The sequence below is a fragment of the Letharia lupina genome (genome assembly GCF_014066315.1).
Source record: "Letharia lupina isolate WasteWater1 chromosome Unknown contig_9, whole genome shotgun sequence".
NCBI classification, from domain to species: domain Eukaryota; kingdom Fungi; phylum Ascomycota; class Lecanoromycetes; order Lecanorales; family Parmeliaceae; genus Letharia; species Letharia lupina.
In genome coordinates this window covers 2,113,903-2,126,972 of record NW_023502978.1, presented here as the reverse complement: position 1 = coordinate 2,126,972, position 13,070 = coordinate 2,113,903, and the positions used below count along the sequence as shown (strand labels likewise).

General features: G+C 50.6%; 4 protein-coding genes across 4 annotated transcripts; 2 read left to right on the top strand and 2 right to left on the bottom strand.

The window, feature by feature from the left end:
- Positions 1-2,626: 2,626 nt before the first annotated feature.
- HO133_011097 (uncharacterized protein) lies at positions 2,627-3,835 on the bottom strand (the record flags this gene model as incomplete). The annotated part of the gene is made up of 1 exon (XM_037301946.1): positions 2,627-3,835. The coding sequence occupies one exon, from the start codon at positions 3,833-3,835 to the stop codon at positions 2,627-2,629; it is 1,209 nt and encodes a 402-aa protein (XP_037153580.1).
- Positions 3,836-4,650: 815 nt separating this feature from the next.
- HO133_011096 (uncharacterized protein) lies at positions 4,651-5,637 on the bottom strand (the record flags this gene model as incomplete). The annotated part of the gene is made up of 2 exons (XM_037301945.1): positions 4,651-5,407; positions 5,468-5,637. 2 exons carry the CDS (start codon positions 5,635-5,637, stop codon positions 4,651-4,653), a joined length of 927 nt encoding a protein of 308 aa, XP_037153579.1.
- Positions 5,638-5,858: 221 nt separating this feature from the next.
- On the top strand, positions 5,859-6,931 carry HO133_011095 (uncharacterized protein; the record flags this gene model as incomplete). The annotated part of the gene is made up of 2 exons (XM_037301944.1): positions 5,859-5,904; positions 5,955-6,931. 2 exons carry the CDS (start codon positions 5,859-5,861, stop codon positions 6,929-6,931), a joined length of 1,023 nt encoding a protein of 340 aa, XP_037153578.1.
- Positions 6,932-7,714: 783 nt separating this feature from the next.
- On the top strand, positions 7,715-11,190 carry HO133_011094 (uncharacterized protein; the record flags this gene model as incomplete). The annotated part of the gene is made up of 2 exons (XM_037301943.1): positions 7,715-9,062; positions 9,125-11,190. The coding sequence occupies 2 exons, from the start codon at positions 7,715-7,717 to the stop codon at positions 11,188-11,190; spliced, it is 3,414 nt and encodes a 1,137-aa protein (XP_037153577.1).
- Positions 11,191-13,070: the final 1,880 nt, after the last annotated feature.

The following is a 13,070-nucleotide window of genomic DNA, read 5'->3' as shown; positions in this document are numbered from 1 at the left end:
TGCGGAGTTTGATGATGGCGAGGGTGATGGGGTGAGTGACACAGAAACGCTATGCGTGGTTGAGGCCGGAGGAGGGTTTGGTGTGGGGTAGATCTAGATTTGGGTTGCGCATCAATGAGGCGAGTTCACTGCTTCAGATATGCGAGACTTTGATCAGAAGAACGCGATTATCACATGATCGTAAAAAGTAGAACAGCAAAGTGAGGATTAAGAGGTTACAGCACCACAAGCCATGTCGAAGCCGCTGCGCGGGCAAAAAAGGGACTGCACTGGGGGCGAGATGTGAAGCTGGATGACTCAACAACGACGGGACATACACTCAGACTCTTGGTACATGATTTGTAAGAATAGCTATAGAGAACAACTTTGATGCGGGAAATTTTGTGATCAGGCTTACCGTTGTCGAGTTGTAGAAGGTGGTAAAGATACGATTTGCAATTTTCGCGGCCCCTCAGTGCCCCCAAGCAGGGAAATTCAAGAATTTGATGTCTAGGTGATTTTTGCAGTGAGGAAAATTGTTAGAAGGGTTTACAGAATATATATAATGAATTAAGATAAAAATTTTATCCTCAAGGTCGCAGTCTACAAAAGATTGCGTCCCAGAATCCGACGCCGGGGTAGCTCAATCGGGTACCGCTACCTTATCGTGTGGTCGCAGAAATATGCTCACATCTCACTAGTAGAGCGTGTGGCTCTTAGTCAAGAAAACCTCAAGGTCGCGGGTGTACGAATATCAATGTCACTGCCGATTTATTACACGTGCTGACGGCAATACAGTCGAGCCCCGCCTTCGGCTCTAGAAACCACTCTAGTATCGAGAACTTCTCGACCTTTCTTTTTTCCTCTCTTTTTTTTTTTGCGATGGATTCCACCAGTCAAATAGCCACGGCTTGGCAAAGCTACCGTCCCAATAACCAAAATCGGTGTTTGTACTCGAGACGCAAAATGGTATGTATGGATGGTGTTACGCCGGTTGATTGGACTGTAGGCAAGGATAATAGACGTAAAAAAAACATTCTTTTCAACACCAATTGGCCTTTGGCCAGTCTTGGTATTCCGGTGACCGCCCTAATATTTTGCCTAGTAAACCATGAAAGAGTCTGCCTTCTATAATTTCGTACCTAGCGCATCACGAATAACGACAAATAGAGCAGATATCCTCTTCAAGTTCCGCAAGCGCAATGATTGACCAATCATAGAAATCTTATCGACCGTTTCAAAGAATGGTATTATTCTGTATAGAGAATGCGAGTGCGAATCGCCTAATCCCAGGCTCTAGCCTTGTACCGCACGATTGGTCCTACCAGAGTACTTTGATATATGTACAAATCCATCGAGGATCATCTAGATGGGAGATCTTTATGTGTAGCAGCGTGTTTCTGTTCAGTTACGAAGCCCGAAGCTTAAGTCATAAGAGAGATGCTGTGGCACTTCAATACGCTGCAACTTATATTGCGCAAGTACTGCACTCGATGAGAACATGGCCGTGTGATTTAATGAAGTCGACCACATGGTAGTGACTTCGATTCTGATCAGGAGACGGCAAAGTGACAACCGAGAGAAAGGGATGATAACGGGATTGGGAATCCCCATGATATGTACAGCATTCTCTGGAAAGGACATCTTCGTTCTACGCGTAAAGAGAGTATGAGATGAAGAAAAGGCGGAGACAGCTTTTCAATAAATCTGGTATTCGAAGCTGGACGAATCGAAACATATCGACAAGATCAGCCAACGAAAGTTTTCTGGCTGTTAATGCTCAAACACGAAGCAGATTTAGTCGTGAATAATAGAATTTCTGGCTATGATACCTTAATTCGACAGCAAATCCATCTCATAATCCAACTTCCTCTCTCAGCTTGTTTGGGCCATGGCCTCAAACGGCATAGCGGTGGATTTGGATTGGAGTCAAACGTGTCACGCACTTACCTCGCTGCACCGGTAATGCATCGAACAAGATCATTCCGTCTGTCCACTGCAGCATCGAATTGTGCTGAAATGTGAAGAAATGCCTCTGAGACAACAGCGGCTACGATCCCAATGCGCAAGGGAATACCTCAAGGGGAAGAATTGATCGGGCAGGCGAGATGTATGATGAAGCTACTCTATCTCAAAGAAAGCATGACACTAAAAACCCCACTGGTCATATCGAAAGATTACCTACTTGCCAGAAATTCCGGGCCAGGTGAGCCAGATACCAAGATATTCTGCAGGTCAAGTCTTCCTTTTAATTTTGTATGAGAACCTGTGGGCTGGAAGGTGCTTCCATCCAGAGTTGCAATCGTTACTCTACTTAAGAACGCCATACATTACAGTTCCCAAGCTTTTGTGATTACTTACGGCTCGCTTCAAATGCTTTACTCATATTTTTGGACTATTCATGAGCAATGTAGTGCAAAAAAAATATTAACAAATGTCTTAGACTTACGAAAATCACGTTTGTTGACCCCAAAATTAAGCAGGAAACTCAGCAATCTCCCTACAAGAAGGCAAAGACGGACAGTACGGAGCCGGACGTGATATCAAAAACTGTTCATCCTTGCACCAGAAAGCTACTACTCTTCGACAGACCCACGCAAACCTGCAAGCAGTGAGCTAAATTGAACCTGTCGCGGTCGTCAAGGCGTCATTCTTCTCCTTCATACTCGGAAGTCGCTCTTCGTGCATCGATCGCCTCGTTTTGTCTTGCACGCTCGCGACGCCTCTCAAGCTCATGCCTTTTAGCAAGCATCCGGAGTCTTTCCAGTTCTTCAAGTTTTTCAAATTTGTGCCGTCTCTCCAACTCGTTCCACCCACTAACCGCATGACGTCCATGAGGCACACCCTCCACATTCCCTTCAATCCCACCGCGCACCCGAACTGGCTCAGGGCGTTGATGCATATGCAAATGGCCGCTGTAGTACGGGACCAGAGCTTTCAGTCTGAGCCGGCGGAGGAGATCAGAAACGGAAAACCTGGGGTCAAAAGCGCAGGTCCCGATGAGCTGCGCCAGGCCGAAGCTACTGATGTCATGCATTGCGTCGACCATACCACCCGCCACCTGGACCCAATTCATGATCTCCGACCACTCGAGGGTACCCTCGTGCTGTCGGAATTCAATCGTCTTGTTTGATCCGAAAACCATCGGACAGAGATTATAAGCGAAGCACCTGTCTGGACGGTCCTCTTTATCTGCATACAGCAGCACGAGTTCTTCCTCCGTCTCGCAGCCTTGAATCGCTCGCACCGTGTCCCACAGATCGTGGCCTTTGAATGCTGCAGACGGGCCTTTGGCGTGGCAATTGCCGATTCGGTGAGCGGGGTGAAGGCTGTTGAGCTGATACTCGAACAGAGCCGTCAGGATACAGAAATGCTTGAGCGTTTGCAGAGGAAAGCCGGCCTTCTGATTGCCGACATGGACGTGCAGGCCACAGGATGGGTTCACGGACACGTCGAGGTGTTTCGTCAGTGTTCGAATCACATGCTGCACCCGACGCAGCGCCTTCGGACAAAAGCGCATCGCTGGAGACGTGATCTCAATGTCGCACTCCAGGAACCCGTCCTGGGAGCGAGGACCGTCCTTGATGTCGATGGATGTGTCGTGGGAGACCGTCCATTTCTGGTTGCCTCCGGCAGATGTCACGTCGTAAGTAGGGAAGCCGTTTGCTCTGAGCAAATGGACGAGGTGTTCGCGGAAAAGGATGCAGAGTTTACTCTCCTCGTGCAAAAGCGACGAAACTTTCTTTTCCCAAAGGATGCCTTCAGCGGCGTGTAGAGCTGGTTTGTATGTGGTAGGATCAAAGGAGACGATGCATTCGAATTCGATACCGAAGGTAAGGTTTAGTGGTTTAGGCATGCTCGCAGGACAGCTGAAGGATATGTTGTGGGATTAGGAATTTGCAGAAGGAAGTTGACATGAGAAGGGCTGTCATTCCTAGCATTGGATGCCTTTGATGTTGGAAAAGAGATTGCTCGTCCCAAGAAGACAAAGATATCCGTATAATTTTATAACAAAGGTCACGAGCTCAGACAGTCGTGACCTGACAAGGCTCCAACAGCTGCTACAAACAAAGAGCAGCATTGATAGCAAGTCAACACACAAGGCAGACAAAGCACTGAAGATGCTTAATTTAGACACTACCCTCTGAGCCAAGTCTCCTTTCCAGCACTTCCACAAACCGTTGACTCCACTATCACCATCACCATCCGGACGCCACTCGAATAATCACATTGTCCCCATCCTCGTCATGGACAGCCTGGCAACTATGCCGACGCCGCTGGAGATGACGGTAATCAGCATTCTGGTTGGGATCGTTTTTCTCTTGGTTATCTTCGGTATATTGCTTGCTCTGGCGTCGGTTCTTTGGGTTGTGACTTGCGATGTTAATGCAGACCGGATGGCGGAGCTGTCGCGAGGGCTTAATGGACAACGAGAATTAATTCAGGCCAAGAAGCTCAGCAGTAGATCAAGAAGCACGGACATGAACAGTGCCTAGTACTGGAGTAGCAAATTTCATCTTCTGGTTCAACAGCATGCAATGAAGATTGGATTACTATTAAGTCCATCCATGTGATAGCACAGGGCATTCCCCTAGCAGAAGTCTACCAGGTATCTTTCCCTCATGAGTGCCGTCATTTTATGTCTCCATCACATCATCCAAGGATGTTGCTCTACCATTGGACCTCACCCTCCTTCTTGGTCTCAGCAGTCCATCCATCATTGCCGGTCTGCACAGGAGCAGCACCCGCAGCCCAGTCGGCACCCTCCGCATCCCAAGTGGAGCTGGGTTGAGCACCAGCAGTGTTGCTTGCAGCGCTGAAAGCAGCCGCGCCACCTGGAGCACCACCTGGAACCTCCCACTCGGCGTTGCCGGCGAAGCCCTGATCGATAGCTTGAGGTCCGACATCGTTGACACCTGGGACCTTCTCCTCCTCTTGGCCTGCCGAGTCCTTGTTCTCTTCGGCTTCAGGATCGCGGTAGAAGTAGAGATCGACCATGACGTCCCATTCGGTTTCACGGTCGGCGAGGGTACCACGTAGACGGAGGACCTCACGTGCCAGCATCCACCAGATCAGACCGATAGCATGACGACCTTTGTTGTTTGTAGGGATAGCGACGTCGACGAATTCGGTGGGAGAGTCGGTATCGCAGAGAGCGACGACAGGGATGTTGACGTAGGAGGCTTCTTTGATGGCTTGGGCATCGGTGCGCGGGTCGGTGACGATGATGAGGCGGGGCTCTTTGAACGAGCGGGTGATGTAGTTTGTGAAATTGCCGGGAGTGAAGCGACCGGCGATGGCAACAGCACCGGTGTGAGCGGCGAACTTCAGGACAGCACGTTGACCGTAAGGACGAGCAGAGATGACGGCGATATCAGCAGGGTTGTCGACTGCTGCGATGATGCGAGCTGCGAGGACGACTTTCTCCCTAGGAGCAGCAGAGTCAGCTTCCGCCGGCAAGTAACTTGACAGCTTCCTTGGATCTTACCAGGTTTTTCCAATGTTGATCACGTTGATTCCATCTGGGCGAGTCTTCCACAGGTACGGCTCCATATGAGTTTGCATGTTCTTGGAGCCCAAATGACACTGAGCTGCAAGCAACATCTCAATGTCTTGAGAGGTCGCATTAAACATTGATGGGAGGTTGTTGGGTGCCATCTTGACGGTCTTGATATCGGGATGAGCACAAGATATCAAGGAAAGGTGATGTTGAGCTGCTGTCGAGCTGAGTTGTGTGTAAGGCCTTGAAGCTCGATTTCGCGAAGAAAGTTTGTGCGGGATGCTAATGTAATGCGCTAGTCTAGCGCATACGATACGATACGGAGAGTTCATGAAATTTGAGCGAGTCCCTTACTCTTCCGCAGCTACGAGTCTCTCAAATGGCGTCGCGTTTGCCATTGCGTCTTCAAACGCGGACTGCAGTCGGTAAGTCATTCCATCGGCCAACTAAAGTATCGAGACTGAATGCGCTGCAGAGTCACTATGGTGCCACACTCCTCCAAGCTTCCTCGCTCCTATCCTAGCCTCGTTACATCTACATTTCTCCACGACCAGCAGCCTTGGTTGGAACATTCGGCAACTCAAGAAGAGGAAGCAAGTGCATCGAGATGAGTACACACTACGCCAAGTCAAAGCCCGCAGAGATGCCAATCTGAGTCGTCAAGCTGTTCTCAAAGAACAAAAGGCGAAAGAATTAGGAGACCCAATCCGTGGTATCCCTACACCTTTTGTCGAATCGTTCGATACGGAAGTTCCTCAAGAGATCAAGCAAGACCCGAGTGCCGTCTCTCTCGAGGCTGTGAAGGCTAATCCAGACACGCCTCCTCCTTCGCCAGCTTACGCCTCGGAAGAGAAGCACCTAGATCATGGAATTAAGCATGAAGAGCTGGCACGGTCCCTCGAATTCTCCCGATACCTCACGCGACCTCTGCCACCTCCTTCTTCTACCATTTCCGACCCTGACCAGGAAGCGCAAGCCCATGAGAGATGGGAAAAACGAGATGCATCGGCTACAGAAGCAGTACAACGCATCGTCAGTCTCACCAATGCTAGCAGCAAACACCGAACGAAAAAGAACACCGAACGCATCATCGAGACCTTCGGGCGTCACAACACAGATCACATACTCAAGCCCAAGGGACCCGCCGTTGTGAAACATAATCCACTTATCCCACCTCAGGTACCCACACCAAGAATAGGCCCAGATACAGGATCTTCAGAGGTTCAAATTGGCATCTTGACAGCCAAGATTCGAGTGCTGGCAGATCGGTATGAAGGTCCGAATCGTAACGACAAGGTCAACAAGCGGAATTTGAGGCTGTTGTTGCACAGGCGGCAAAAGCTGTTGGCTTACATGGAGCGAAAGGAGAGGGGTTCGGAGCGATGGCAAAGGATGATCAGTACTCTGGGCTTGACCCCTGCATGCTGGAAGGGCGAGATCGCTGTGCAATGAGAAAGAGATTCTTAGTGACTAGAGGAAGACCAGCTGAACCGAGCACGCACCTCCCCCGCCCGGTGTCCAGCATCAGGGGCTGTCGCTTCGGTCGTCATCTCTGTAGATCGAATAGTCTGTTTCACAGAGAACCTGCGTGAGGGCGTACTGGTGTCTACCAGGCCTTCGAGATTTCGCCTCCGGAGAAAGATGGTGTGCGCGCGCTCTGCCAGCATGTTTGTTTCATTCAAGGCTATGTGTCTACTAAGATTACTACTGTATCTATCTTGTTTTACCTACTACAGAGTGCTCAGAGGGTAGAAAAAAAGCGCGGCATCAAGTCATTCATGAGTGCAGAGGTGGACTGAGACTTGATCATTCGCTAGAGTACTAGTACGCTCGCCCAAAGTGCAAACAACTAGTAATATTAGCAGTGATACAAAATTTTCCCCCAAATATATCACTTAAATGATCCGTACCTTTTTCGAGTCTGTTTCTCTCATGGGAAGGAGTTCGTCAATCACAAAGAATTTTGGTGGCACAAGTTCCTACAACCAGCCCAATCCGGAAGGCGCGCTAGTGGTCACGCTAACAGCAAAACATTCCGAACATCTTCAACTCCACAAAACGCTTCTTTCTCATCAACAACACCAACCTCACTTTTCTTCCACACCCTCACATCTTATCTTGCTAAGCAAAAGAATCATCACAGCTCAGTGACAGCTACCATTTCTACCTTGATTGCCTCACGACACTCCTCCGTCCACTGGGTTCCCCTCCAGGTTCAGGTTCGACTTACTTACCATGGCGAGAACCCGTAGGCAGGTTACTCTCCAGGAACAAGAGTCTGGGGTACCTGCATCACCTCCGCAATCCCTACCCACCGCAACTCGTTCAAATCGTACCAAACGCACAACCACTCGCAACAACACCACCGCCGCTCCCCCAGACCTCCCGCCCTCAACACGAGGCGGATCAGTCCGAGGTGGTCGCATCGGCAAAGCCAAGAAATTAGCACGAGGTCGTACACAACCCCTAGCCACGAACAGCCATGATGCACCAGAGTCTTCGGCTATGGACGCGGACCCACCTGAAGCTTCCGATAGCTCAACACAAGTAGAAGCCGCGGTACAAGCCAGCCCTACCACACGAAAAGTCTTCGATGATAAGGAAAAAATGGAGGATACGGAGAGGTTAGACGTGGAACCCCCTGGTGAGACCCAATTTCCTACAGGTGTTTCTGTACATCCCGTGCAGGTTCAGGACATGAATGCACATCCCGTGCAAGGATCCACTACCCCACAAGAGCGCCGCGAATCGGCCACATCCCAAACATTTAGGGACATTCTGAACAGTAGTCCTCGAAGTCCTGGACGCAGCCCTGGGCCTCTCACCCCTAATGCCGTTGCTCCAACCACTCCATTAAATCCTTCGTCTGAGACCTCTTTTAGGGCTCCTACCCCAACTGGGGTAGCTCCCGTTTCATTGTCTCCTTCTCCCAAGCCCATCCCACAGGCTCCCAAACCTGCCTCTGAACCAACAATCTACTATCTACCTAGCAATCCAGAACGTTCACATAGTCTCATTACCCTTCATATGGACCATATTCAGGGCACAAAGGACCCTGTTCGGCCCTCAAAGCCTGCGGCATTTGTGGTGCCTTCTGAACTTGTTGCTCCTCTTTGTCGTTACATCGAGTCACGAGCGAATCCAGGTTCTGACTTGAGTAAACTTACGACAGATCATCCCATCGTAAAGTCATTCGTCCAAGGGGACGCAAGATACCGGCCGCAACTTCCATCGTGGCAATCACAGCAGTCACTACCGCCTTCAGGCTTCACCATGAGAGACGCCTTCATGAGGAGGGCCCAACGCAAGAGAGGGTTTCGGGAAATGGAGGAAGAAACGGCTACACTTCAGGCTGAGAACGCCAAATTGAGGGCCAAGGCCGCCGAAGCATCACGCTCAAGTACTCCGCAAACCACAAAGAATGAGGCCTTCCAATCACTTAAGTCGCCTCAAAAGCGTACCAAAATCGTGCCCGACCCGTATACCGCCGACGGTCAACTCTTACTAGGCAGGACCAAGGAAATCGAAGTTGACGAATATGGAGTAGCAGTCAATCCCACGGATGACCCGACTTCGCGTTGGAGTGAGTACATTCCTGATACTATAGTCATGCGTTCTCTAGGCTAGGTTTTAACGGGGTTGTAGGTGACATCGAGGCGAGAAAGAGAGCCCAACTTGAGGAGGCTCGGCACATCGCGGATGTTGTCGAATCACCATACGTTGCAGAAGAGAATCCAGATACCAACGGCCCTGCGTTAGGGGGACTATTTGCAGAATCGCAAGACCAAGTTCAACCGGAACAAGTGCCAGAGACACCACGTGCCCGGGGTTGGGGACTCTCAAGTTTCTTACCTTCTGCTCGTTCAGTCACGAAATACATTCCGTTTTCATCCCGTCTTGCCCCCTCTGCCCCACAAACCCAACCAGCACAACCTCAGCACCTCGCGCAGACCGAGCCCCAGGTCAATTTGGGTAGCTCCCAGACCCAACCTGCCCCTGACGTTCCAGATTCTGTCGCTGACCCAGGCCATCGTCGTCGTCAACCGACGTCAAACCAACAAAGGCTTCTCACTAAGGAGCAGTCGGAAGAGGAGAAGCGGATCAAGAGGATGAGAGCACAATTAAGGAGAGAGGCAGAGGCTTTAGAGAAGCAGAAGAAGGATTTAGAGATTGCGAAGAAAGACCTGGCGGAGCAGCAGAAATCCGCGGATATTGCCCAGACTCCTGGACAGAAGCGAAAGCGCAGGCCATCTCCTGATGTTATCCCGCTTCCAGCCAATGGCGGCTTTGGCTTGGTTGATGAGTATTTCATGGTCGACTCATCGTCTGACGAAGAAGTTGCGGCGGCGCAAGAGACGCCAACTAAAGAACGTCCTTTCAAGAAAGCTCGAACCAGCGCACCTAATGATGCCATTTTTGGTAATCCTTTTAGAGCTCGGCCCTACACTGGCACATTGTTTGCTCATCCGGACGAGCTACGATCTCGTCAAGACGACAACTCTTTCATTGAATCTGATGGGCCTGATACGCACCCAGCGTTGGATAGCACACCACCCCCTGGTCCCACGCTCATATTCAGAGTCCCTTCTCCAGGTAGTAGTGACAGTGGTGATGACGAAGATGACGAACAAGAGCAAATCAACAAAACAACCCAAGAAGCATCATCAACCAGCGTACCTGAGATTAGGAGTATCCTACGCAACTCACCACTGCAACCACGTCCAACAACCAACTCCCCTCTACCTTCGAAAGCAATGGCACCACCACCGCGTCCTAACTCAGGCCATACAGCTATGCCGGCAGCTGCCGCCATGAAACCGTCAGGTGCTTTGGAGAAGGCTAGAGAGAAGGCTTTGAGGCATCAACCGAAGCAGCCAAGCACGCTTCGAGAGTCAAGCCGATTGTCTACTTCTACGGCGAACTCTGACCTTGGAGATGAGGAAAACGTTGACGAGTACGATCCTGCGCACCCTGCCGGTGTACCAACCCCCAGCAAGGTACCAGTCTTTGAACAGTCTATTCCTCCTGCGGCACCAACTTTCGGGCAGGCGGTTAGCAGTCCTACAGCACCAACAGGACTCCTACAGTTTGTCACACAAGCTGCCAGCGAGCAACCGGGCGAGCAGCAAGCTGTGCCTAACACGAGTGGAAAGCAGGCAGAGACTATGCACAATATTTCTGCAGCTGCTCGTACTGATGATGTACGATCAAGTGGTCAACAAGCCGTTCCGGCGAAGAAACAAAGCGAGATTATGGATGACGCTGATCAATTCATTGCGAACTTGAATCCGAAGATCAAAGCTGATATGGATCGTTATTGGCAGGAGCACGGTGACGACTATGTTTTAGATGACGGATACGAAGAGTTTGAAAGGGAAATGTTAGCGGAGGAGCAAGACTTGATGGACGGTCCAAATGGGTTTCCTTACACACAACCACAGAATGTCATCTCTGCAGCGTTGGACCGAAATGGAGCAGACGGTTTGTCGGACAGGGGTATACAGACTGAAATTGAGGACAATTGGCGACCTGGAGATTTGGAGCGTACGCAGAGTGATCCTGCGAAAGGGATGAAGGTGTTCTTCAATAGGCTGGTCAAGGATGGAGGTATCGAAAGAGAGTTGGCCGATAGAGTGATAGCGATGGGAGTGCCTCCTGGGATCACCGAATACCTTGCAGGGCAAGAGGTGATGGGACCGGTGGCTGCTTAAGGCAGCATGCCGTACGACATGCGGGAGGGACGTGAGGAGACCTTAATTCTGACGGGCGGCTTGGAGATGCACATTAACATTCTTTTCTCGGGTCCCGACCTCACACCGCACTTTTCGACGTTTGGCATCTGTTATATTTCCACTACGGTCCGACGATAAACAGCAGCTTCACACACACCTTCCTTTCGTCAATTCGGCGGACTGTCATCTCACCATAATCTTCTTAGACACGATGCTTTTATCTTCTCGCTCCAGCTTTGCTTCGGCATTGCAAATGGGGGGCTTGCGACCGGCTTATCCTTGACACATACTGGAGTCTGGGCTCGTGAGCACATACGTGCTCGTCGCCGACGAGGACCCTCAAAATGACGCGAGTAGAATTTGGAACAAGATGCCATGACAGGACGAGCGTTACAGATCTTGGAAACAGCAACCATCGTGTGCCTTCAAAGTCCGATGCAGGAGGTTCTGCACTGCATGAGGGCTTTGTTGACATGTCGGTATTCAGTGGAGGGCAGTTGAGGTTGGGTTGTCTGCAAAATAGCAAGATGTCATGATTGGGGGAGATACTTTCTACCTCGGGTCATGGGATCAATATGCATCTTGTATCAGTACGTCGAAAGTCGGACGCAGACAGCCCATCTCATTGCTTTCAAAGGACGCTTTGCCACTGCATGAGGCTTCGTTGACATATCGGTTTTCAGTGGAGGTTGATTGAGGTTGGGTTGTCTGCAAAATAGCAAGATGTCATGATTGGGGGAGATACTTTCTACCTCGGGTCATGGGATCAATATGCATCTTGTATCAGTACGTCGAAAGTCGGACGCAGACAGCCCATCTCATTGCCTTTCAAAAAGTTTCGAGAAGCTAGCGTTTGAGGAGGGGGAAGAGCTGGCTCTTGATGGGTGGTTTGGTGTGCTGTGCTACGAAGATACCATGCGTGTTGTTACAGAAGGAGTTCATCAGGGTGTCAGTGGTCTTTAAAAAAGCATAGAATAGATACCCCCAGGAGCGATTACAATGAATCATTTTCAACGAAGTCCAGTGCACATAATTCGTAGTGTTTGATATTTGGGCTTGTAAAGATAGAGCCAAAAGAGACAGAACGCTTTTCCTACCGTACGACGCCTGGAGCCAGCGGTGGTGATGACTGCCTATGCTGCCATGAGGGGAAGATGCGGCCGGTACTGCGGGTCTCGTAACACGACTTGCTTCATTACATGATCTGTGGTGAGTCTCTCAAGGTTTCGCTACATTTTTATGAACATCATACAGCAAGAACGTCGCTAGACGGACAGACAAAACCCATTGTCTTGCGGAGTGCAAGTAATCCATGGTGATGTTCATGTGTTCTTCAGGGAGGTGAGGAAGGCAATAGAGCTCAGGTTTGCAGTGGGGGATAGGAGCCACTAAAGGAAGTCTCGATTTCGAACGTGAATGCAATGAGCCAACGGGAGCAACCGCATTGGGCATGAAGGCTGGGACGAGGAGGCAGCCGGACACTGACGGCCTCCAGGCAGCGGCTTGAATGCTGCGTCTAGTCCTGATGAAGTGGGCTTTGGGTTCTCGCGACGACGGCGGTGGGACTCGGGTTGCGCAGGTTTGCCTCTAGGATGCCATTGGCCAGCAGCGAAGTGGCCATGCACCGCGATTCCAGGGGCTAGTAGTCGGAGAAGAGGGTTCTTGCGCTAGCGGTGCAATCAATCACATGCTGAAGGCCGTTTTGAACCAGTGCTGCTTAGAGAAAGGTCGATTTTCAACTCAGAGCTGCTGCCGCCAGGGCGAGCATACCGTCCAGCTTCGCCAGGCCTATCTCCTCGAGCCATCAACATGTGCCCTATCCGTCAACCTCCCCAGGAGTCATTGCTGCTCCGCACGCC